This window comes from Oxyura jamaicensis, chromosome 27, assembly GCF_011077185.1.
Source record: "Oxyura jamaicensis isolate SHBP4307 breed ruddy duck chromosome 27, BPBGC_Ojam_1.0, whole genome shotgun sequence".
NCBI classification, from domain to species: Eukaryota; Metazoa; Chordata; class Aves; order Anseriformes; family Anatidae; genus Oxyura; species Oxyura jamaicensis.
The window spans coordinates 3,648,941-3,675,811 of NC_048919.1; the positions used below are offsets into that span (position 1 = coordinate 3,648,941).

Sequence of the window (26,871 nt, forward strand, 5' to 3'; positions counted from 1 at the left end):
AAGGGCAGGGACCCTCTCATGAGTCACCACCTGATAAAAATAGATGGCAGTTAGATTAAACACGTGAACGTATGAATGGAGTTCTCCTTCACACGAGGGACAAAAGGCTGTAAGAGAAGTATGATAACAGAATGAAAAGTCAGAGACAACGGATACCTAATCTATTTTCCAGACAAAACAGAGTTATTCTCTCTAATCCATTATGTGCCCTACCTGACCAGCTTAAGGTCAGATCAATTTGCCACTGCCGTGGCACTGCGTATTTCCATCTAACCTCCCTGGATATCTGGGGCTAATGATGACATAAATGGATGGTGTCTCTCCTACCGAGACATCCTGCATTGCACCTTAATTTTATAAAACAGATGGCCTATTATACTCTTCTCCCTTCCCACGTTTAAACTTAAGGCCAGGTAAAACGCAGGGCTATGGGTCAGCTTCAGAGCTGCTGTTAAAGCCGGTGTCGTCTGGTATTTCAGTAATACACACCGTGAGAAATAAAACAGTTTTTGTGCACAATATTCCTTACTAAATCCCATCTGAGTTCCAGGAACAGCATGCCACTATCGCGACATGGCAGCAGACTGAAACCGAACCTTCTGGGAGCCGGTCTTAAACTTGAAAGTCTTCAAATAGAAACAAAAAAAAGACAACAGATACCACACAGTACAAAATAGTAATTATTTATATTTTCAAAAAAAAAAAAAAAAGTAACCAGCTATTTTGAAACTTCTTCCCTGTAAGAAGAGTGACTAATAGAAAGGAACAGGACTGGCTCCTATACAGTCGGCAAGTCAGGTACAAACAGTTGTTAAGAATCATTTAGCAACTCAGGACAGGGACTTTTGACGCAGCGTTCAACAATAAAATTTCTCCTTTTTTTTTTTTTCTTAAAAAAGGGGGAGGAGGGAAATAAAGCAGGGAAAAATGCCAAAAACATTTTCCACAATATCTAAAAACAGTAACTGTTGTTCTTATCAGACAGCACGCTCCAGATCAAGGATTTTTCTAGTCCTTTCAAAACCAATACAGACTTGCCAAAGGCTGCCTTCAGTCTATTCACACCCTCCAGAACACACAGCCTCTCACTGTCCCCTTTCACTTCAACCTGTCATTTTATAAAAGGTGTTTTTTCTTTTTTTTTTCCTTTTTTTTTTTTTTTTTTCAATTAACATACAAGTGCTACTAACAGAGAAACTGATCTTCTTGTTGCTGGATGGCAATAAGGAGTTACACAAACGTCCAGTTTTTAGCTCAGCTGGAAGGACTTAAATTCTCTTTTTTGATATAAATACTACTGGAGCTCCCATCAGGTACTTCCTTTCCAGAACCTCACTGGAAATTATTTTTAACCCCTCAACGCTCTCTCCAAAACTAAAATGTCCTCTTGCTCCAGGCATCTGACGGTTTGTTCTGTGCTGCCAGACGCAGAGATGTTGTTTTCCCCCAGTACCACCGCTGGGTTATTCTGACATGGGTCGGTGCCTAAACCGAACCCTGTACTTAATTGACTCAGCCAAGTCGAAGGGAACACACAGACGATGCAGCAACAGGGATTCATTAGGTTGAACAGCCCCAGAGCCCCAGGCCCACCCTCCCCCCTCTCCCCAAGTTACTTGGTGCTGTTTTAAAAAGTCTGGGTGTCACGAAGCAGTCTCTTCCCCCCAACAACAGAGTATAAGCTCCACAGATTTCGCTGTCTACCTGATGGTCAAGGTTAGAGCAGCAACAGCTGATGCTGCTTCCAGAAAAACACGGGGTGTTGTGATAGACAGGACCTTAGGATTGCTTCAGTCGCTTACGTGGAGGTCCCAGAAAGGGACACTGTGCAGAGGCCAAAGAGCGATATGCCTCAGCCACCAAATGGGGATGTGATACTACCATTGACTTCCAGCCTGATGTCTCCATGACGTCAGAAGCATGACTAGAAATAAGAGAAAAATAAATCTGAAGTTATTGTCTGGGGATAACAAGGATTAACAGGTACTTTCCACATGCTTAAGAAACCCGACACTTTCAGGATGCTGTTTTAGGATCACTCTAGATGCATGTTTTGCACAGATCACAAGCATTGGCTCTGCTGGTGCAACTGTATGCAGGACAGTCCTTCACCCTAAGGAAGGAAAACCTCAAACATACTCGATCCCAAGTGGATGACAGCAGCAGCACAATGCTCATCTACCCTGACGCCCCAGGCATAGGAGCATTTTCAATCAATACAGAAAATTGTGAGAAAAACTGTGTTAACTGAGAGATAGGACTAAAAAATGTTTCTGGACAAGTAGTTGGTCATCATTTTGTATCTACGGAAAGGTCTGTTGGACTAGTAGCTGCAAATAGGCCCTCAGTATCAGGGAGTACCTGCTACCTAGAAGGTTTCATGGTCTTAGAAAGAAACCCCAAACACCTCACAAAGACAGCTCTGCTGTACACTGAACAGTCCCAGCAGGACGAGAGTAACCAGCCCGTAGGGCAATGCCGCTTCTGGGATGCCAGATAAACGAAGGACCACAATGGAAGAAGGGAAAAAAAAACAAGCAAAACACAGAGGAGAATCTCCTCTGCATGTGACTGCTCACGAGATGTTGCATCCTGGAACAAGAGTAAACTCACTAATTAATGAAGTCCACCGCTTGAGTTTTCAGTTGATCAGCACTGTGTAGGTCAGCCAGAATGAGGATCTCCGCCGCGTTTTCCACAGACAGGTTACTGCACAGCGCATCCTCACACATCACCTTCAGACGCTCCAGAGCGTACTGCAAAATACAAACCAAGGTAGAGTTACAACGAAGAAAGCCCGAGTTAGCCTGAAGTGAGGTCTTACTTGTGCTCCTTTACTCTTCAGTAACAAAACTACTCTATCATGCTGAACAGACCTCGTCACTTTGCTACATGGATCTGATCTGTACTGAAAGAAGTGGTGACCAGCAAGAAAGGAGAATCATTGAGCGCCCACCCTGAGGAAAGCGATGGAGAGGAAGCATACCCACCATAACTCTCATCCCAGGCTTCTTGTCTTACACGCTTACTGGTGCTGTGGTCATGCTTTGAAATAAGTATTTCAGCTCACCTTTAACGCTACCTCAGTTACTTCAAGGTACCGAACGCTAAAGCCAAATCCTTACTCTTACTTTATCACCGCATGACAGTATTACCCAGGTGCAGTGGGGAGACCTAACAGTGAATGCTCCATAGGTGTTCCAGGGATGTTTAGGCAGCTTTCACTCAATTTCTTTGCCACTAATGACCTGTAATTTACGATTAGCCTTGCTCAGGTACATGCTACTAGTTTAATGCTGAAATGCGAAATAAATGCCCCTGACTTCTTGCAGCTATCCAGCTGGAAACAAAACATCGCAGCTTGTCTGTAAAGCCCTAGCCAAAGCCCTACTCTAACTTCACATTCTCAATCTTAGAGTTTCCACCATTCTATCGTGCGTTTACCTCAACATTTTTTAGATCCACAGGGCTTTGGCTGTGTCAATGGTTTGAGAAATTCAAAGGACATGCTTAGCAGAGTGCCTTCTAATAAAATTTCACACTCCACTTTCTGCAGCACTTCAGTCAGCATTGAAACATGCAGAGTCAGCCAAGATTTTCAAAAGCAACACGGTAGTCTTGGGCCGGCATCAGAAAGGTCAACGCTCAGAAAACTGTAAGACACTTGTTATCAAGAAACAAAACCCATACGCCAAACCTCAGTCTTTTAGAATACCACAGCTGTGCACTAAGACTGAGGTACTTCTGAAAATCTTGGGGGGTGTGAAGTGGTTGTAGGGTTTTGTTGCTCTCTGGATGAAACACACTGAATATTTCTGAATATTCTAGATCCTGTAATTACAACTCACAGGGATTAGGAGAGCAGTTAATTTGACGCAGTTCTTACCTAAGTAGTAACATTAGCTCTACATAAATTGTCCTAAAGATTGAACAGTAAGTCTCCCTCGCATTATGACTGAGTGACATTTCTAGAAAAAGCATCTTTAAGATCATTTTATTTTTTTATCTGAGAGAGAACTGCAATTGAGGGTATCCTTCATGCTGTTTATAAGGCTTTTTAGACAACTTCAAGATGGCACGGTACACAAACACCAGTTCTTCCCTGTGCGTAGCCACGTTCAGAAAAGATACCAGATGTGTAGGGGCTGCTCTGTCAACCTGAACAGAGAGCTGGTAACCAGCTCATCCGCAGGACAGCTGGAGCGCTTACTGTATGATAAGCACTACTGCTATAAATTGATTTTCTATTCTGATTGAGTTTTGCATTGTGTTATGATTACATTTAGATGAATAATTTTAAATTATAGAAACATTTTTTCACTTAAGACTCGGCGGTAGTAATTACTTCAATTGAGGCATGGCACTCATAACCAGGACAGTTTTCTCCCATCAGACCATCTGAGAAGGCAAATCAAATTTACTTGCTTAATCTGTATCAATAACTAAAACAGTTTCAAATGAGGGGCAAACCATTACTTTATGTTATTGTCTGTCAGTAAGTTAAAACGCAGCAAACGAAGCTTAAAATTATTCCCTTTGTAAATTGAATATTCTCCTCCACGCATGTACAATTTTTATTTCGATTTTCACTACGAATAGCTCAGCTTCTAATTACATAGTTGGGCAAAAGTAGCCATTCTGGTCTCTCAGGTACCAAGATTTCCCCTTCCCCCCTTTCTTAATTACACTTTAAAAATAAAAAAGAAAAAAAGAAGAAAAAAAGCCCTACCTAATAGCATTCTTACCCAAGAGGCTGAAATAGTATCTCCTGGGCTCAGAAGACGTGTTTTGTTTTGGTTTTGGTCTAATTACATATTTTCCCCAAGAGATGGGAGGAACTCAGAAGAAGCTGTTTCGGTCTCTTGAGTAAATAATAGATGTTTTATGTGCTTTCTTGAAAGATTTTTTATTTCTGATTTTAAAAGGCACACAATGAGTTTAAAAGGAAAAAACCTGCATTAAAAGCCAAGAAATTCGAAGTTAAAGCCTACTCTGTCCTTAATGTACTGCTTCTCACTTACACTTGTCTCAGTTAAAGATGGTGTGTGTGCTCTCAATCAATACTCTTTAAATATTGAATAAAATATGTGGCAATGATTACAATCAGGCCAAGAATCTGCTTGCATTTATACCCCATTTTAATTCTAGTTGCAGTGCACTAATAATGGCGTATGGAGCATTTCACCTCTAAATCAGCATTTTTGCTTAAGCCCAGGTCTGCAGTGACAGGGGACTCGATGGCTATGTGGTGGTTTGCGTGGAACAAGGTTACATGCATCCACATCTAAAAATCCACCACCCTATCTGGCACCCACAAGAGAATCCAAGGACTGAAGAAGCATGGAGACTGAACTACGCTCTCACCCCTAGAGGTGGTCCCTCCAGGTCAGAGTTGAGGCACATTGGCAGGGCAGTGTGGAGAATCTTGCACTGCTGCTACCCGTGCTGAACCTGTTCGATGGATAAATTCAGGGCTTAGTCTCCAGTGCTGTCAAACTGGCATCTTTCACCAGCACTAAGTTCACTTTTAAGAGAAAAAAAGAAAAAGGAAATACAATTTTGGTTATATATTACGAATTTTCACTGGTTAATACGGCTCACTGGCCAGCAGAGCACGCTCTTCTGTCCTTGGTGCTGCAAAAGGAAGGAGGCAGAGGCTGGCTGGCTGGCAAGGCCACAGCGCTGTGCCTGCTACACGGGGACTACCAGCAGCCTTCCAGTCAGAGCATCCCCGGCACCTCCCTGGCAAGGACCCTGCAAAACCACCGCAGGGTTAGGCAACAGGGCTTCCTCCAGTGCACCCCTTCTCTCCTCAAGCAGCAGGGACTGCCACTGCAAAAAGAAAATAAATAACAGGACCTTCCCACTCTTGGCTATCCGTCAGTTTAGAGCATTTCTTGAAGCTGCTGATACCAGCCAGACCAGAAGGAGAAGCAGGCCCTGTTTGCCAAGACAGAACACTACTTTTCAGATTTAGTAGTAACCATACTAAAAGAAAATAATATATATATATAGCCAGGTCCATCTTGTTTTTTTCTTCTCACCCCAAGCTCTTATGGTAGATTAAGTTGAATAGAAACGTCCTCTGAAATTTTAAAAGTCTTAAAAATGAGCAGTAGAGACAGACATTCCTGATCATTATAGGTTAAGACACGTAGCTCTACGTATATGTATCTATACTAGATCCAAGTTTACCTACAAGCCACCACCATTCGATAGAACAATTCAAAGAAACTGCCCAACCACTATCATCACATGAAAAGCTTACTGCAGGAATATCCAAGCTCTGTGTAAAGCAAGGCACATTGTCACTGCTGGTTCTCTAAATAGCCATAAATCCCAACTGTACCTTGTCAGCAGCTGCCAGCAAGTCATCAGCCATTTTGTCAAGATTTGGTGCCTTCCCCGTGTAAATAAAGCACATCATTTCCTTAAAAACTTCAGGCTCCACATCATTGATTTCAACCCGATTCTGTATCGGAAAAATGAAGCTTATTAAGATCCTGACAAGATGCTAAAGGCTTCCTTCTACCCAAGCTCTTGAAGTATTCGCAGATTTGCCACAAACTATTCAGAATGTGTATTACTTACAGAGAAAAAAAAAAAAGTAAAAAATAAGCAGATAGAAAGATTCTGAGTAGTATTGCACAGCCTCTACTTCTCCCTGTCCTACCCCAAACTCTTTCCCCTAGAGTTAGAAAGGTAACAATTGCCTCCTTGATACCTTTCTTCCACCCTTCAGGACAGCTGAAGCAGAGATCTGCATCTAATGCGAGAAAAACAGTTAAAAGGGGGACAGTAGTCACAAACACCACCTAAGAAGTGAACTGACCAGTGATATTAAGAGGTGAGCAGAGAGCATTTCGCCTAGCTGGAAGTGTTCTTCTTGCAGGATCTTACCTTTTTACTCTCTTCCATCTCATGCTCAAACATGGCGCTGAAAACCGGAGAACGTGCTACAGCAGAAGGGAAAAACAGAACATAGTTAGAGGTGCTCTCTTAGTCTTCAGGACGAGCTAGGTGTAGCCTGCCAACACCACCAGCCATCACGATACTTAATGAAGGAAAAAAAAATGCATCTCCTATAGCAGACAGGGCAAGTTGAGTAGAACTGGTGAAGCACATAGTTTGTGACATAACGTGGCCAATACAGCTTCAAAGTGGGAGAATGAGTTTGCAGGAATTTCTTGAGTCCTTTCCAACAAGGCTGAAGAGCACAGAGGCAGTAAGGTATGTTTCTTGACTTTACAACGAAGTATTCCTCTGGTAACGGTTTCTTACAAATGGTTTAGGAATACATTATAGTAGACTACAGCCACAAAGGAATCCTCCTCCCATCCTCTCTTTGCGGGGGAGGCAGGCAATTAAAAATGGAGTAGATATTTCTTCCTTCCCTATAACGGTTCACAAAAAGCCTTTTACTACAGCTCTGCAGATAAAAGAGCTGCAGAAACTTCCTTTAAAGAACTAACTCAAAAACAAAACAAAACACCGAAACAACCATAAAACAACCGTATCAGAGTATTTCACTTGTCATTGCGTTGTCGTCTCCTATCCCACTACGGCTCACCCAGCTCAATGCTTACCTGCTAGTATGGCTTTGTGAGCCTGGAACTCCTGGCCTGCAACACACAGGCAGCAGTCCGTGAAGCGCGAGTTCTCCCAGAGTCCTCCCAACTCATCTGCCAAGCGGCACTCTGGTACCTTCACCATGTTCATAGTATTTTGGCCGGAGATATTTACAGAGTCTTGTACCACACTCACCTGGGGGAGCAGAAAGAAACAAACCAAGGAGTCATAAATCCACACTGGAAAACCGATCTTGCTACGTGAATTTTTTATGTTGTGTGCATAAATTATTGGCAATTCCATGCGAGTTAACAACAGCTTTATTAAATGGCTTTCCAAGGAAGCAGAACTTTAAGTTTTCTACTTTTATAGACATCATTCCTGACCTACTTTTTTTCCTTCTATCAATGCTCTGAATCCCTCCCAAATCAATAATGCAATACAGACAGAAGTACAGATGAAAATCAAGTATACGGAGCACTTCTACAAGTGTGCACTTCATCCACACATGCGTGCAAGAGCAGTGTCAGACCAGTGCAGGACGTTCTGAGCACCTCAAAAATGGTTTGCTGCTTTTGGTTCAGCACCAGAATATCTATTTCTTGAGAGTTCGGTGTTTGCATCACATTAAAAAGAAAAAAAAAAATACCAAAGATTCCAAGTGGATTAGAAAAGGAACTTTATGCCAAATAATTAAGATTTTTTGGAGAAGGTAGATAAGATTCCTGACCACGTGCTCCAAACCAGACACGGTTAGGCAGAGACCATATGCAACCATCCTGGCTGATGAATAACCTACACAAAGGGAACAGTTAAGAGTCTGTTCAGTACCAAAGCATTATTGTTAAACACAGTAAATCGTATGCCTTCTGTAGCAGACTCCCATTAGAAGAGATCAGAGTGACTAATGCTACCCTGCTATAACAAAGAATAAATGAACAAGATGATTGACAAGGAAGCATATGGGAAACTATTTGCTGGATTTGCTGTCAAATCCAGGTTAAATTTCAGTTCTATTAATAAGCAATGGCCAAAGGAGAACAACGGCCAGCAAAGGAAGCTTCTCAGTAAAGAAAAAGTAGTAAATTATGAAGTGAGAGAGATGACAGAAGCACCTTGTTAAGGCAAATCTGCTGACAGCACATACCCCAACTCTTGACAAACCCCCAGTGGGTTTCTGATGGCAGGCACTCCTGGGTATTCCAGTTCATCTTGTATAAACTGTACAACACTCAAAAATGAACAAATACCAGATGTTGCTTGCCAAAAAGCACTAATAATGATTTGCCACAGCAAATGTGAGGAAGGTAATATTCTTCATCATTAATTTGACTGCTACAGCTTTTTGCCCTGTGACTTCCAGTCCAGTAACATGGACTCAGACTCATTAAAAAGAAATTATACGACGCAGGTCCCTTGCTGGAGTCCAACACTGCAAGGATTTTGGGCTGGTCTGTGATTGATCTATGTCTCCCATCAGATCAACAAGTAAATCCTCTTCATACATGAAAGAAAGTCAGTTACTCACATTAAAAATATATATAACAAGTTTTTTCACATAAGGAGTTCAGACTGGTAAACTCACAGCGGTAACCAGCCTCCGATGTCAAAATAGTTCAGGTTTTGCTTAAGCTATTTTCAGCATCTTAGCCAGGGAACTAAACACTACTTAGCTCAGAAGGGAACTACTGCTGTAACTTTGGGAACACTGTTCTTTTTGGAGATTTGCCATAATGCATTTACCTATGATGTTGGAATATAATTTAAACAGCAAAAAATAATCCAGTTGGGATAGGAACAATCAACCCCATCTGCAAAACAGAGGCTGAAGAATCCCCAAACTGACAAGTAAATGAGGTCAGACCTGAAATGCTTGACAAGAATCATCATTCTCCGCCTTAATAGAATTTTCAGGGAGACATCATCCAAGTTCAGCGCTGGCCATGAGCAGAGAGCAAAAGGCTTTTTCCTTTTAAGTTTAATAAAGCAATGAGAAGGTACAGCAGAGACACTCAGCAACCTTTTGGTCTACAGAAAACCCCAACGTATCTCCACACCAAGTATTGCTAACTCTTTAGGGAGTTCCCACATAACAAAACATGCTTGTTGAAAGTACAGATGTGAGCAGTATCACTTGGCACCTGTGGCCAGCAGGGAAGTGTTAGGAGAGCATATGGCCCACCTGTTTACATGCTGAGACTTATAAGCTCAGGGAAGGGAGGGAAAAAAAAAAAAAAGGCAAGCTGTTGAAAGTTCTCTCCAAACTGTTTCCATACAGCGTAACTTTCTTCCCTTAATAGAACTATAAACTTAAGGTTTCTTATATAATAGACTGTGGAACAAACTGAAAGAGAAAACAGAAGCTATCAAGGCCAGGTGAAGCCAACAGCGAGTTTTCATCCAGCAGAAAGAAAGACATTGAACAGACGCTTTTGAAGGGAGTATTTCAGTGGAAAGTGGACTGACTTGCCCTGGTACAGGTTGCCAAGTCTACTGGTGGATCTCAGCTTTCTCTACATCACACGTCGCAAATTCCCTTCTCTGACATCAATTTTTTGAGTTTCACTCCACAATTCTGAGTTTTCTGGCTCATTTATCATGAAGGAAAGAGTAATTGCCAGATATACGGAGGTGTCACCCAAGACACTGCTCTGTTCTTCCCCCACATTGCTACAAGTGTTAAAGGAAGGGCTCCCTCCACGACAGCAATGGTTTGAGCAACTGATTGAACACAAATCCTTCAGGAGATGTTAGCTAATTTATGTACGTGAATGTTTATGATGGCCAGACCAAGCCACAAAACCCAACATCACAACCAAACAGCTGTCAGACTTGGACTGCAGCATCCCTTTTAATTCTGGAAGAAAATGCAGCAAAAGAAAAGACAACTCCCACAAAAACAGTGCGGGAGACCTGAAGAGAGGACAACTTTTTCTACCTGTATTCTGGCAAAAATCACAGCTACGAGAGTTATTTTGCAGTTAACAAGACGATAGAAATAGTCAGCAGAGGCTCTGGAGATGCTAAATTAGAGAGTTTATATTTGCCCATTAAGTTTCCTAGACTTAAACATCTAGTTTTAGAAATAACTGTCAGCATCTTCATCTGAAATTAGTATTAGTGAAGTACGAATTTCATAAGCAGTTGCAGAAAAATAAAACAAACAAGTCCTGTGGTTGCTGCAGAATTCATTTATCTTACCTTTTTGTTTCTGTTAGGTGTACAGAAATACTCAGAAAAATGGACAAAGGTAGTCTTTTTTTTACTCAGTCGGCAAGTAACAGGCATGACAGTTTTCACTACAGAGCGAGCACTGGTTCTCATCCCAAGTGAATTTCAAATTAAGGAGTACAAACAGATGGTTGGTAATATTAAACCAGAAGTGAAACGATAATCAAACATGCTTAATTCCTACCACCATCACAGGTAAGAGACAAATATCAAGTAGCAAAAAATAAATGGAAGAGAAACAGAATGAATCACACGCAGAAAAAGCCACCGCACACAGAGGCACACACGCACACAAATAAAATCTAAGTGCTACATAAACAGCCACTATTTCTCCTGACACCTCTGACTCCTTAAAAGCAATGATGAGAAAGAAGGTCACATCTACCTTAAGCTAATGGAACTGCTATTCTTTCAGCTGCACAGGAAGACTTACCTCACAGAAGAGAGTGAGTTTGTCATCTGGAAGAAGTCCATTGGCTTCATCCAGAAGAAAGTCTCTTCTAATAAATTTTTTGAATCCCCAGTCCTTGCCTTGTACAAATCGATATGCTCGCTGGCTCTCTGAAAGAAAGACACGGTGCTTCAAACAACAGCCGAATGACTTGCTTGATCAAACAGCAAAAGACAAACAACTGACCCCTACAGATAGAAAGCGTTTTTACACACCCATTGCTTTTGTTTCTTCTCCTTTAGCATTCAGGATGGAGAATTTGAACTTTGCTCGAACTTCACTTTTTGGACAGCTCACCAGCAACAGATAGAGGGATAGATAATCTTTACTTTCTTCATCCAAGCCTTTAGGGTTCACGCGTAAACACCTGTAGAAGCAGACATCTGAATGAGATGTCAGGAACAGTTTTTGGAAGGTCATTCAGAGCTTTCAAAGAAAGGGCAGTAGCATTTTCACACTAAAAAGTACAGCAAACAAGTTCTGCTTAACAACCGCTGAACCACAAGGAAAAAACAGATAGCTAAGGAGAATGGAACTGTGCGTTACAGTCAGCCTCACGCTACATCTTCGAGGAAGATGATAACCCATAAGCAGCAGTATGGGCAAACCAGTTCAAAAACCGTGGTGCAGAGGGGGTATACAAGAGGGTGTAGTTTTAAAGATGAAAAGCACCATGCGTGACAACCTTCACAGAAGGGAAGCGAAAGAAGCAGCAGAATAGAGGCGATGGATTCAAAGAATTGAAAAATATTAGAGAAAGGAGAGGTAAAGTTCCACAGGAAACGGCTCAAAGGAAAAACACAGATTTCTGGAAGGCTGAAAGCTTCTCAAAAGCTTAATACTAGGGCAAAAAAAAGAGAAAACTACTCCTGGGTGAAGGAAAAGTAGCATAAGTACAGGAAAAAGGTAACTCATAAGCACTTCCATGACCTGAAACTTGACACACAATGTAACAAGCAGCAAAAACCACGCTGAATGACTAATAGCTCAAACACACAGGGACAAAAATCAGGAAGACCAAGGCATGAGAATGAGATCTGACTAGCAAAGGTTATAAAGGTAAGTAATTTAATATCAAGAAGCAGTCCAACGAAAGCACAGGTCTGCCACCCGAAGGAAAGGAACACAAATTATATCACACACACACATCCCTAAATTAAATAATTTAGTGGCTAACTTGCTGCAATCTAGACTAAGGAGGTTTAAAGAAAAAATGCTAAAACACTTCCTCAGGGAAGATGAGAAAGGTTGCGAAGGACCAGAAAAGGGTAAAAAAAAAAAAAAAAAAAGTCATCTTTAAACAGCAGAAACTCCTGGGCAGGAGGAGTTATACAATGCAGGGATGATGGAAATAACTATGCAAGTCCCTGAATATATAAAAAGCTGCCATAAAGAGAAAGGTAATACAGTAGCAATAGTCTGAAATTGCAGGAAAGAAAATTTAGAGTGCAGGCAAAAATTACCTTTTTAACAACCTGGAGTATTAGGGGTTGAAGCTGGAAGGCAGAAATAGAGCTTGAATACCCTGGCTGTAAACTCTCACTGGCTTCTAAGGGCTTACTAAGATAAACATCAGTTATTTAAGACAGAAAAAAAAAAAATAAGGCAGATTAATAATGTTCCATGCCTCTGTTTCAAGGCAGGATAGAGTCTCCCTTCCAGCTCTGCCTTCCACTAATACCTCTGATAATGGAAAACAGCAGAAAACGTTTCTAATGGCCACATCCTCACATTTGTTCTGGGTCCAAACACTACGCTGAAACAACAGTACTTTCTCCCTGTGTGAATGCTGTGCATCCAAGGCAGCAAGCGTTTCTATGCAGTACAGAGAAGGACATCAAAATATCCTCGTTACAGAGCCCCAGGTTCCTTCACACAGTTGTACAAACAGGGCAAACCTCTCTTCTGGGCTTCTTACTTACCATTTGAGTTTATCATTGGCTCCAGATGAAAAGGTTGAGCTTTTGATGACCTCACCCATTTCCTCTCGGCAGAAGCTGAAGTTGTTTATGGTCCACATGTAGGAAAACTTCACCACTTTAATCTTAAAACAGAGAATAAGAGGCAGTTTAGGGCCATTTGCATTCACCATGGTCATCTTAAAAGACAAAAATTGAAATTCTGGAAGTTTTACTGAGTCACTTGTGCCACAAATAAATCGCAGGCACAGGACAACAGAGTTTGGACACGGCTGGCAGCGGTAGCTGGACCACCGCAGCTCCTCCAACACGAGCAGAGATCAACATTCTACAGTCACCTTGGTGAACGCTCAACGTTCACCAACGCTCAAAGTCCGACGCCCTCGGAAAATCCAGAACTTAAGTTTTGAATCAATTTCTTGCCACAGGTCCTTATGGTGTTACCTTGGAGCATCTCCATAGAGCGTGGACTTACCTGAGTGTAGCACCAGCTCTCTGCTACAGGTCCACTCGACATTTCTGCCGGAGGAGGAGGACTCGGCACCCTTGACATCGCCAGTTTGAAGATTAAACAGAATCTCACAACTCAGTGGAAGAAACTTATACTAGGATCTTCACCCTGTAAGTCCCCATAAAGAGATAAAGAAAAACAAACAAAACCAAAGCTAAGAACAAAAGGAAAAGCTTCAGGAGCGTCATTCAAACTCACAGCACACAAGTTAAAGCAATCGTGCTTCCCATGCTTTCTCTCCCTCCCCACAACACCTTCAATGTATGTTGCTACATTTCAGCGGTTTGAAGCGTTACCATATGTTTTCTGAGGAGGGAACGTACCACCTCCACTTATTCTTTCAATATGCCAGCTCTTTATAGGAAGAAACCCAGCACATAAATTCCTTCAAGGAGTTCATGACTTAAGCAGCAGACTCCCCGCGTGATTTGGGATTTACTGCTTCACCCTGAGGCCCCCGCTTGAACTCACTACTGCTCCCCACTCTCGTTTGGAGAGTCTCACATCATCAGAGACCAGACCTCTCTCAAGCAAGGCTCCCACCAGTCTCCACTTCAGTTTACAGCTGTTTACTTGGGTTTTGAGTCACATTCACCTTCGGAAAGCAGCTGGCAATCCTGGCACACAGGTGTTATCTAGTCATAAAATGAGCATGTTGGTTTTTTTTTTTCCCTAAAGTTTAATTGCCTTTAAAAAAGCACAAATGAGTCCACGTAATCACCGAAAAAGAGATATCGGCTTTTAGCAGCTGAGAAAGACTTAACCCTGCGGAGATGCCGACTTAATCAATGGAAATTCATCTCCTGGAATGAAGCTCGGGGCCAAACAACCAACTCCTGAAGACAAGAGTGCCCACCCGATCGCACACTTCGCAACCTTCCTGCATTTGCAGTTTGTGCTGTGCGTGTGCAGTGAGGAACGGGGTTAAACAAATCAGCACTTTAAGAAGAAAGGGACATCAATATTCGCTTTAGGTACTCGCTGCGGGTTTTATTACATTAAAGTTAAAATTACCACCATTCCTCCAATGAAACTCAATTCAATCGCTCCGTCTCATTCAAATTAAGCCAAAATGAGCAGATACTAGTTCTGAATACTTAGCTAAACTGCCCTTCCACGTGCAACTATCAGTCTTGTCTCCAAGGACATCATTTCTTCACTGTCCCCAGTCACGTGTACTTGGGGGATGGATAAAACCCGTAATTCCAGCACAAGTAGCAAAAAAAAAACACCCACCCTACCTCGTCCTGGTCGTGGCTGGGGAAACAATGCCTTTTTGCTGCTTTTAGTCTATGGGCAGGAGAGACCCAAGCTCTTTCTTTCTCTTTAGGGCTCACAGAAGCACTGTTTAACTCCAGCCAGGCTGTTTATTCTGCATTATTCTACTGACTGTCACGTAGCACAGGTTTCCCAAACAGCCACCCAGGCACAACCAACGGGGACAAAACTCGGTCACCAGAGAACAAGCAGCCAGGGAGAGGACGAAGCTTCCTACACGCACCGACAGCAACTTGTCTGCACACAGAGCAACAAGATGCTGAGCCTAAGAGAAGCGATGAGAAGAAAGGTTTGATGAGAAGAAAGCACAACAAATACAGAGAACTCCAGAGTAAGACGTGATAGGTATTTTTTGTAAAAACATAGTTCCAGTGATGCATCTCCTGACCTAACTGGATGAAGAGTGCTCGGAATTAAACCCCAGAGCTAAAAACCTGTTTGGTTCTCCTCCTTTCAGGGATTCTCCCGCTCTCCAGGGGTTCTCCTCCTTCCAGCACAGCCCCTCACCCCGAAGAGCAGCCGGTAAGGTAACAGCAACGCTTGCTCAGCACCCCACCGGTGACACCGGTGACACCGTGAGGTCACAATGCTCTCCTGGGCTGGCTTCCGAGCAAAGTGACAAGGCCTAGGAAAGGAACCGCTCTTCACCTTTGGGATTTACCTTCTGTGCTCCCACGTAAGGCATTTATCAACAACAGGCAGTTTTCTGCAGGAAGACTTTTTGGTAAAATGAAGCAATTAGCGACCGGGTTGAACATGAAAGGAGATTAGAAGATTCCAGTGGCTCCTTCCCCAGGACACAGTAAATTCAGCGCTAACACCTCCCTTTATGGTCCAAAAACGAGGGATTAACGAGGAGGGAAAGAGGAGACAACAACGTATTTTTATGTTGCAATGGCACATTCATTCACCAACGGCTGCGTTAACACCCTGAGAAGCTGAGAGCTTTCCTGGCTGGAGAGCAGACCCTGACTTCCCACAGCTTCCCGGTCTGCAGGGCTGGTAGGATCCCAAAATCCCACGGTCTTCCAGGAACCAACACCACAAGACCAAGACCACCGATCACATAACTGGGGAAGTAAACAGACTTTGAAACTTTTCAAAGAAAAATCCAAACTTCTACTCGCTGTGTTTCAGCAGGACTTTCTCTGTAAGATGCATCTGATTTCCTCTGAGTAACTGTCACTTTCCTATCTTAGATCCTTTCCTCCCAGATGGCTTGGATAGGCAGATGGTAATAAAAGTTGTGACAGCACGCTAATAGAATCGCTGCATGCCAGCACGTCATTCGGTACCCTTTTAAGAGGGCCCTAAGGGGACACAGGTTCTAGATTTGAGAGATTTTCTGCTATTTGGAAAATACTCTCACAGTTTAGTACATCAAAGCTTTCTACGGATGCTTTGTGAGGCAATTAAATACGGTTAAGAAAAAAGATGCTAAACTGGATGATACACCCCTCGCTCAACCTGGCAACCAACCGTCCACGCCTGTAATGAATGAGAGCACGAATGCTTTTAACGCTACAGCAAATAGTAATAAAAATGTAATATCCATGAGTTGTTGCTGTTTTTGGTGTGTTTTTTTGGTAAACGTTTGTTAAAAAAAAAGACAAGGGAAGTTTTGCCACTTGCCTTGCTTACCAAGCACACAGAAATCCACCAAAACACAACCTTAGAACTGCCATGTGCTGCTCCACCCTCAAGCAGCGAGCGGCCCTCCTGGTACAGACCAACATTAAACACATTTTAAGTAGCACGGCTGATTTATCATGCTCCATACATTTCGGAAATCAGCAGGGTCCCCCCGGTGTTTATTTGCTCACCAACACTTAATATTTTACCAGTTCACACATCTGTAGGAACGGTGCTGGCATCTCTGAGCTAGGAGTGAATTCCCAAGCGCTGCAGGCAGAGTTTGAAGACATTTGATAAATAGTATAGATATCAAAATTTGTTACGGCCAGGAAAGGCAGGGACAAGCATGAAGGTACAAGCATAGATACGAAGGCACAGGGAACAAAAAGACAAACTGTTATCTTATGGATCCCTAAAAGCCCATGTACAATATACAACTCCCTGACTTTCCTGGATATAAGCAACAAAGAGCACTTGTCTCTGGACATAACAAGATTACAGTGAAATAATTAATAGTATTTCTCACCTCACTCACCGCCACTTCCAGATGAAGAAATTTTCTCTAAGCATCAGAGCCAGATCAGACTTTTTTTGAAGCACAGGAAATGTTCCCTTGCTACCCCGTCATAACAATTAGCCCCTGGCGTTGCAGCCATACCAAGACATCTCAGCTCAAAACTCCCACCCCCTGTGGGAATCAACCTCCAAAGTATTCCGTGAGCAGCAAAGACTCGGCCTGAGAGAGGCAGGGAGCATCAGCTCAAGTAATTGTTCTAAAACAGGCCTCAAAATGACTCGATTGACTCTAAACAGCCCATCAATTTCTACTTCCTCTCAAGATAAACAAACTACCTTTTAAGGAACCAGTCGTTTACAATAGAAAATTTCAAGTATATTCTTCTTCTGCGAGCATTATTCACTGAAAGTGAGTTTACTGAAGGCTGGGAAATAAACGTGCTTCATCCAAGTGTTTCAAAAACTGGGGTGGTTACTTCTTGGACGAGTGATGTTATCGAAGAGTGTCCAAGAACAGAGCGGAGACTACCCAAGAGCAGCAGAGAAAAAGAGAGGGACAAAGATAATAGGAGCAATAAAACAAGGGGGATGAGAAATGGAAGCACAGGAAAAGGCCATTATCTTCCCGCATTCTTCACAGTCTGGAAGTGACAATGGAAGGCCTGAGTTTGCTGCCATGAAGAAGGAAAAAAAGGCAAGTTAAGTGAACAAGCAAATTGGTATGCAATCCTACCTAACCAGGCGATGAGTAAGTTTTCAGATTTTAATGTATATGCTAAAGAGGACATCACAGCGCCCTTTTCCTGCTTGGAATACCAGAGAAGAAAGCGATGATGGGCTCAGCAAAGCTTTCACATGGCCTGTGCTAATGGCTGCCAGGCGATGCTGATTGCAACCATGACCTCGCCTGTGGCAGGAAATCTCGCCCAGTTCCAAATGCAGGCTGAAGTCAGGCCCAGCGAGCTCCGGAGGTTACACAAAATCGCCTAATTATTAACGTGCTGCTGTAGAAGAAACTGCACCGAGGTAGCAAACGACCTGCAATAATAAAAATAGATTAGATTAGAAACGAACGCTTTGCAAAGATGAAAGTGACCCATATCACAAATCTACGTTTGAAAGGAAGCTGGGTTTACAAAAGCGAGAGGCTTATCCTTCCGGAACAAAGTAAGGTGAGTAATTCTCCACGAACAAGAAGCCTGGAAAAAAAAGAAGCAAGCTGGAAAGGACAAACATGAACAGGAGACGTAGAGGTTTAACCGTAACTGAGCTTGAGGGAAGAGTAACTCCTGTCCATACAGCGGTTGGTGCATTCCACTTGAAAGGCAGCAGCACATGCACTACACCGCCCTCTGCCTTCTGTGCTCTCCAGAGCAAAAGATGTCATCGACCCTGCTAAGTGCCATCAAAAGTCAAAGCGACACGTGGAGTTCCTTTTAAAATAGTCAGTCCTAAGAGAACAGACCGGAAAAGTCAACACCGCCACAGCAGAGAGAAAAGGGAACGAACTGGCTTCGATGAGAGATGCACGCCAGGCAGGCTGCAGGACCTACATGCTCTCGTTTGGGATGCAGGATGCGTGCAGAGAACCCGGTCTTAAAGCACAGCGCTACAGATCTCTCAGCAGTTGAGTGGCTGTGCTTTTCTCTTTACTTCAAGCCACCACGCACCCGCCCTAATCCCGTTTGTAACCTGCCCCCGTTATAAACACTAGTTGCGTTCAGGAATCGGATGGGCACCTTCTGTTATTTAGATCCCAGCCCTGGCATCTCCTTCCCTTCTATTCCACCTGAAGCTGCCAGGTCCAGGAGAGAGGGGCAAAGTCCCCAGGTCGCAACAGGGCCCTCTGGAGGCTGCATAAAAGGAAGATTTTAACTGCTGAATTGATGCAGACACACACACCTTAATTCCCTTTATTCCAGGTAATTCAGCGTAAGTCAGAACCCCCAGAATTAGCCTCCCCCCAGCTTTTTTTGGGGGTGGTGGGCTGGTGGATGTGACATAATGAAAACACGAAGAGTTATCGAGAAATAATATTTTCAAGACAATTAATACAATGCTCACAATGCACCGAGTATTGGCAGGTCAATCCAGTTACTAAATTCAGCTCCTCAAATTCCACTTCAAGAAAGATTCCAAGAAGAAGGGATCCTTGCCATTCTTAGAGTGTTTTAAATTTTTTCCCCCTTAAACCAATTCTCCTGTTACAAAACAAGGGGGGAAAAGGAAAAAAATGCTAGGTCGTCTACAAAAATGACAATTTCTATGAAACTCTTATGGGATAGGGAAGGAAGGAGGAAACGAAACGGGAACACTGCCAGTGCCATGTCGACACTGTAAGGAGAATAACAAGTTTCATAAGAAAGGAAAGAAAAACCAGCATAATTTAGCTGAAGACCATCTACCACCCCTTCTCCTCCTTCCAAGTATCTCCAGATAAATCACCAAGAGCTAAAAGTAAAGGAAAGAGAGGAAGCTGGCGGTACGAAGCAGCCTAGGGTTCTCCAAATAACCTTCTCCTTTTATAAACAAGCCCTCCACCACTGAACATTTCTGCTCTTCAGGCATTAAATCAAGCTGTATTTTTGATGTTCTACTAAGACTGCTTCACACTGGTGTTTGGCCAGATGCAGCGATCTTTATCCCCCCAGTGCCACCTAACCCTAACTGTAACCCAACGTTATCTTAGAACCACGTCCACACCAGCAGATATAAAACGTAAACAAATTCCTAAAAGCAAAATCACACTTTTGGGGGGGATTGTGGAGCACTATTGTCTTTAAGTCATCACTCCTGTTTTCAGTAGATGTCTGCCCCATCTTTCTCTCTGTTTACATCCATTTTTAATCCTTTTGAGGTATGTCCCAAGATTCTTACAATTTAAATCTTCAACACTATTTTTATGTTAACCTTCCTCACAGATTTTTTTAAATTTAGATCATACCTACATTAAAAAGGAATAAATCCTACTACTACTTCCTGAAATTCTGCTTTTCACCTCTTTTCTTTTCCCTCCTGCTGCTCCATTCTTCCTCATTTCTCTCCTCTCGCAAGGAAAAACGTTGTTTGAACACACCAACTTAGGACTGGGAGGAACAACTGGCCTGAGCACACTTCTGTCTTCAATAAGAAATCCGATCGTTTTTAAAAGAAGGACTTCTTATGGCCCATGAACTCTTTCATTTCAGATTCTCCCTCACGGGCAAACTGTACGAAGTATTTTACAGCTTCAGGTTCTACTTGTAAATTGTTACCTGTCACTTGTCAAGTAACTCGGTTGCCAATTTAACAGTTGGGTTTTGTTTGTGTGGTTGTTTTTTTTAAGAGTACAACATTTGCACTTCCACATCATCCAAATTCATCTTCCACATTAAAAGATAAAGCCGTAAGTTGCCTAGGAAGACTACTCCTTCCCAGCAAACTCCCTAAGATCCCTGGGAAGCCTCTCATTCTGAAAACAGCCTGGCAGCAGCATGTTTTTTCTCCCCTCTGTAGGTTGTTCTTCTCTTGTAAGAGTGGCACGCTGTTAGAAATACCTCACACCTCTAAAATCCCCGCAGAATCCTGAGGAGTTGAAAATAACTGAAAGAAAAATGCCTAAGTGGTACGATGCCTAATCAGAGAACAAGCAAAACCAGAAAATTAAGCAGGACCAAATTTGTCAATCGACTGCTGAGACCGGGGACGCCAAGCACTGCTGCAGCACTCAAATGGGATTGCAGATCTGATCCCCAGCAAACCACCAAGACCATAATCCCCTCTGGAGCCTTTTATTTATATCAACTTTCCAGCGCTACAAACATCTGGTAGTTCCCGCAGCACATTCTCCAGTTGCCATCTTGCATTAATATTTGCAAGAGCTTATCAAACCCACCTTGAGCTGAAATGCTGTTCCTGCCGTTATTATTCTGGAAATCAAGCTTTCAGGTAATAAATACCGAGATGACAACGCGTGGCAAAAACTAGATGTCAGCCTACTGGATGCTTTCACCTACTTGTAACTGCAGCAGGACTCCGGGCTGGTTATCAGAATTATTTTAACCTGCTAAACGTAAAGATTATTTGATTGCCAAATAAAAGCACCCATGGAAATCAGCACGTAAACCCAGCTTGTTAGAGACACGTGAGAAGAAGTCAGCAGCTTACTTGGTTCCAACAGAAAGCTTATTAAAAACACACTTCTGACAGGTAATAAATACAATGACAAGCTCTCCTGTTTGCCTGTTCCATCAGGTAATGCTTCTCTGACACTTCTGTACAGGCAGGAGGAGTCCTTCCTTTTCTTTCTTCACTTTTAGATTTTTTCTGTAACCATCAGACATCCTGAGAAGGAAGGAGGAGGGAATGAAATCCCAACCAACTTCCAGTCCCAAACCAGCTTTACTTTCCTCAAGAATCAGCAGCTGTGTTTTCTCTCAAACGCATCGCACCTACTTCAATAAGGCAGCGTGGTTTTGCTAGCGCAATTTTAATAACCTAACTCACATTAACATCAAAACAATGCCATCTGACCGTAAATCACGCTCCGAAAATAACACAATCATGGCACTCGCCTACACCCCGATTTGAATATCCTTCCGATTCCAGACCAAGATTATCTAATTAGTAAAACAAAGAGCAAAGACAAATCCTGGTAGCTCAGAGAATTCTGCATTTAGTACGTTTTTAGTACAGAGGAAAAAAGGCCAGAGGCATTCCTGTATTTCTGTTTGTATTAGCGACACTCTGCGAACAGGGCAGCAAGGTGCGTTCCTGTCACTGCTGCTGGCTTTAATGCTGAAACTCGTGTGATAAGTGACAGCTCTCCAGGGAAGTATCTTGGGCGCAGGGAGCTGATTCGCTGACTTTTTATTTTAGGCATCCATTCTAGGCTGTTGTTGGCATAAGCTATTTACCGAACCTTTAAAAAACAAAACGGGAATATAAAAGTACGCAAAACTAAATTCCCAGAAGAGGCATAAATTTATTTCCCTTTTTACACTCCATCAACTGTTTAAAATCCAGCCTCAAAGAAGAAATCACAGTTACTGCTGCTTTTGATTTCTTCCTGTTTCCCTTTCCATCCTGGTAACAAACTCCGTAAGAAGTCTTCCTACTATTCTTGCTATCAACAGAAAAGCTCAGTAAGCTACTAAGCAGGATCATCTAGAGAGAAATATCAGTTATCTGCTAGCCAAGAACCAAATCTAAAACAGAGAAGTTAAAAATCATCACTACGAAGGAGCAGCAGGACTCTTCTCTCGTTTCAGGTTTGGCGAGGTCGGCACCCACCTAAAACGACGACGTTGCAGAAGGTTTCCAGGATACATCTGAATATTACCGACTGTAAGGTGTGTGCTTGTGCTCCCCGACTGAAATTGTGTTATATAAAGTTTAAACTGCGGTCACTTCAGTTTCACTGTTCTCCCACTTGCTGAACAGCGGAAGTCTGGGAGGCAGAATTCAACACGACGGCAATTTTCACCGCTCCGGACTCAACCGCCTATACAAGCAGTATTTTCCTCTCGAGGAGGACGCGTCCACAAAATCACAAGCTAACAGGAAGCCTTAAGAAAACCGTCTGTGTCTCAAGCGCAGCAGTGAAATATTATTCCCCGAGTTTCATTTACTGGCCACAAGTGCTTCGAAGAAATTCGTCAAACTGATAGGTGTGGTTTTTAAGCACAAATGTTGAGGTCGGACACTTCCACAAAAAAAGCAACCGAGGAAATGAAGGCACCGGTACAGCTGAGCATTTACACGATTTTGAAATTACAAAGAGAGATTTATGAGGTCAGGATACCCAGCCTGCAGCAGCCTCCCTCCTCTGCCTCTGAGGAAAGCATCGTGCGATGTTTTCACCGTGTGATAATAGATTCTCCAGGGTTTTCAAAATAAATAAATGTGGCACCATTCTCTAACAGACAAACTGGTTAATCTGTAGGCACGATTCTAGCCAAGTTAACCGAAAACTTTTTACATCAATGCAGTCAGCGTCTGTTCCAGCCTCTTTATGCAGCACCACTTGGGAGGCAGCCAGGCAGCTTCTCTGCATTGCTATACAGCAGCTCCAGACGACTTAGTGTATTTGTCTCCACCTGCTCTCCTGTCTCATGGCTATAAGCATGTGTCTAAAACCATGGCTGTCATCTGAGCCCTTCGTTCAGACACAGAAGCAAATCCTCTACTTTAGATCAAAAATAAAAATTAAAAAGGATTTCTTCTTAAGAGAACAAGACGTAAGTACAGCCTGGCTAGCTTTAAGGTCTAAGCTGAAGAAATGAAACTTAATCTGGTGAAGTCCCCCACTAAAATAAACCGCTGCTGTGAGGGAGAAATTGCTATACACAATTAGGATCTGATTTATGGTTTGTTGAACAAACGTCTGCAGCAATGAGCAAACAACGAGCGCAGAACAGTAAACAGAAGCAGACTTAAAAACGTTCTTAAGCTGAATTAATTCTGCACCTGATCAAGTGCTGGAAGCAAACTTCAGCTTCTTGGTTGGCTCTAAGATCAGTAACTTTTTCTAGATCATTTCCTCTTCCCAGGCAGTTCTGCTGAACCCTCAGGTTCTTGACACAGCCCTAACAGAGATATTCACGCCTTCTACACTCAATTAACAGCTGGCTCCCAAACCTACGTCTCAGGGTTAGCCCTCACGGAAAGGAGGAAAAAAGCCTGAACAACTCCACATCGCTGTGTGAGTCCAATAAATCACATCAAGAACTTACACAAATATCTTTCCCGTATATTCAGAGTGAAATTCTCTAAGTTCTGCCTGACTCTGAAGACAGTTTCCAGCAGTCTTTTCAGACTGACGCTGCACAGATGTCATCCGTACGTCTGAAGTCACACATGCAAAAAAAAAAGCGTCCCAGCTGGATCCTTACTAACTGGAAGGGTGACGCAATAACCCCAAAGAAAGAGGAGCAACGCACAGGAACTTCAACTATCAGTCAGCGATTTTAGTGTGCCAGCATCCAACTACATACCCTCAATAAATTCACATGTCTTGCGACATAAAACGTCTCGGAACATTTCATCACTGTAAGCGTACGGAGCTCTAAACCTTCCAAACAATATTAAAGCACTTGTGAGATTCTGTAGCGGTAGAAATGGTTAAAAACTAGCATGTTTCCCAGTCCAAATGTGGAAGGCATTTCAAGATGTAAACAAGGCCATTCTCCTTTGCTGGAGAACGATTCTTATCAGATGTTGGTTTGATTTTTTAGAGGCATCGGAAATAATTTATACGATCTGCTGCCTAAGGCTTCTATCAGGCACACTGTAAAATCCACAGCACACATGCCACAGTTCCAGCAAAAGCCACTTTTGAAGTCCACCCCCACACCACGTAACCTATTGAATAAAACCTCCGAAAGAGGCCCCGAAAAGCTGAGCCTGCTATGAAAACGTTAACATTACGTTCTGTAGCGGTGTACCTGCAGTTAGCACCACCCTACTGCCTTGTGCCGCTACATCAACGGCCAAAAAGTACCTTCCAGTTACGAATTCAGTGCTGGAGCGTTTAATTCCTCCCATGTTCCTGACTTTAGAAGCTCTACTGATGTCTCAAAATCCACGGACCAGCTCTGCCTCACGGAACACAACGCTGCCACTCCTGCCTGTGGCCAAAGAATTTACTCACAGCATAAAAATGAACTCCCAAGTCTTTTCCGGGCATTTGCTACACAGTCAGTGGTTCTGCATCTTTTTTTGTCCTAAAAATGTAGAGGAAAATAAATATATATAAAAATAAACAAATGACATCTGATGCGTGCTCCGTGTTTTCTTAAATACTCAGCTACGCACATCAGCAAAGAGGAAGAGAATTCCAGAATCACTCAGCTCCTTCCTCCCAAAACACAGCTACAGAGTTCAGTGAAGGGACGTTTGACAACAGGAAACCCAGAAACTAAGTTCTAATCTCTGAATATAGTTTCTTAAAAACATCAGCTTCTTCGCCTCCTCGAGGGAAGTATTTTAAACAAAGTATGAATATTTTAATCTTGTGTTGGTTTCCTGTGCTGTCAGGCGTTCCTAGAACTCGGGACAGATGCTTTATTTAAGAGGTCTCTCAAGTACACAGTAGAAGAGAGAACGTGGTAGCAGCCTATCATCTGAGAATCAAGAAGTAACACCTTAAAAATTCTGTCTATAAAGGCTTTTTTTTAAAACACATTTTTATTTCCTCTCCGTGCTGAGTAGGAAATGCCAGCAGAGATCGGAGCCGTACAGCAAGATCTTACATAATACTCCAATTGTGCTGAAAACTGAGCCAAAACTGGGAGGAGAGCAGGGATTCTACAAAATTACAGCAGATATCTCCGAATGTGAAACTATGAACGCAGCTGATAAAACAGCAACAGCTCCTGATCGTACAGGAAATAAATATCTTTGCCTGCTTTACGCTGAATTTTGCAGAAATCAGGTCCAGGAAGAAATGCAGCTGGCAGCTTCAAGTTTACAGGTCCCCAGCGTCAGCCTAGGCAGCGGAATAGCGAGCCGCACGGGTAAAACACTGACCAGAAGGGCGTGCCAGGAATAAAGCTGGTAAGTCCCTCTTATTGTGAAGTGGATTGGTATCTAGAAGAAATCACACACGGCAACAAACTCACTTCACAGTGAACACCTAGCACTAGGTCTGTCCAGAGCTCAGAAATTAACCCAACACCCGCAGCCCCCCCGCTGGTCAAGCTGGCTCAAAGGAAACAAACTGAGGGAAGATTGGTGAATGGAATGATTTTTAACGCTTATCAGGTCTAATAAACCTATCGTGAGGGCCTGCGCTCGCACCTTCTTCGTGTTAAAGCATCAGTGAATGGGAATATCAATTCCTAAAACAAATCCCTTTTGTAACCGCTGCGCTGCGAGCGGCGACGGCACCGCTCCTTGAGACCTCGTGGCAAACCAGAGCTGTTACCACTTGAACACTGCTCATGATCTGCACCTGCGTGCAAAGCCAGACGGTTTTGGGGAGGAAGCACATTTACTTTACCAAATTGGCAAGGATACTCGAGTGTTTTTTTCATCAGGGTATCGGGCTTGATAGCAGTTTCTATGATCGTATGGCAGGGCAGTTTTGTTTTACTGTCCTCTGCTGATAAAGTGACAGGATGACAGCTTGGGACGTACTTCTGCTATCACGTTGGCCTGATCTTGATACACATCCACGACAGAGTGCCATTAAGAAAAAAAAAATGGGTTTTTAATTCAGGTCACAACGAAACGAGTGACGTAATGAAACCGTATCGTTCTGGGCCTCTGGTTAGAGAAAGTCACTGAGAAAGAAAGAAACTAGTCGTGTGTTTTACTTAACTCATTTTGCTTTTTGTAACAACCAAAGAAAGAGTTCTGTTTCAGAAAGCAGAAACTACAGAGAAATTCTTCAGACTTTTACAGGGCTACACACCAAGCCACCCCAGGCACAGCCATTCAGAACTGCGAAGGGGCCAAAAACACCACAAAAAAAGGGCTCTTTTTCATCTGTCACGACGATGCTCAAAATTACAAAAATGTAAACACGTCTAATAATGGCGAGTTACAGAAAAAACGACAAGTAACACTGCTCCACGCCCCCCCCCCCCCCCCCAGCCCCCCGCAACATCGCCCCCCCCGGGCCCCGCCGCCCCCTGCCCCCCCCCCCCAGGCCCTCCCCCCTCTCTAGCCCTTACCTCCCGGCCCTCCCAGCACCTCGGCGGCCCCACGAAGGCCGGCTCCGCCGCGGGGGAAGGCCGTGAGGCCGGGGCCCAGGCAGGTGCGGCTGCTGGGGATGGCGC

At 43.2% G+C, this 26,871-nt stretch overlaps 1 protein-coding gene across 8 annotated transcripts in view; it reads right to left on the reverse strand.

Moving 5' to 3' along the window:
- Positions 1 to 667: 667 nt before the first annotated feature.
- SPOP (speckle type BTB/POZ protein) overlaps positions 668 to 26,871 on the reverse strand; it is a 27,217-nt gene continuing 1,013 nt past the window's right edge. For 3 of the 8 annotated variants that reach the window (XM_035347740.1, XM_035347739.1, XM_035347744.1), the window contains exons 2-10: positions 13,646 to 13,789; positions 13,174 to 13,295; positions 11,467 to 11,618; positions 11,234 to 11,361; positions 7,587 to 7,764; positions 6,901 to 6,956; positions 6,350 to 6,472; positions 2,614 to 2,756; positions 1,780 to 1,924 (exon numbers count right to left, since the gene is read on the reverse strand). In XM_035347740.1, coding sequence (XP_035203631.1) covers positions 1,780 to 1,924; positions 2,614 to 2,756; positions 6,350 to 6,472; positions 6,901 to 6,956; positions 7,587 to 7,764; positions 11,234 to 11,361; positions 11,467 to 11,618; positions 13,174 to 13,295; positions 13,646 to 13,723 — 1,125 coding nt within the window. In that variant the 5' untranslated portion in view covers positions 13,724 to 13,789. Of the gene's footprint in view, positions 1,925 to 2,613; positions 2,757 to 6,349; positions 6,473 to 6,900; positions 6,957 to 7,586; positions 7,765 to 11,233; positions 11,362 to 11,466; positions 11,619 to 13,173; positions 13,296 to 13,645; positions 13,790 to 14,007; positions 14,013 to 15,870; positions 15,877 to 18,012; positions 18,149 to 24,740; positions 24,795 to 26,766 lie in introns of those variants that run through there. The other 5 variants (XM_035347742.1, XM_035347746.1, XM_035347745.1 and 2 more) reach the window with 5 other exon arrangements.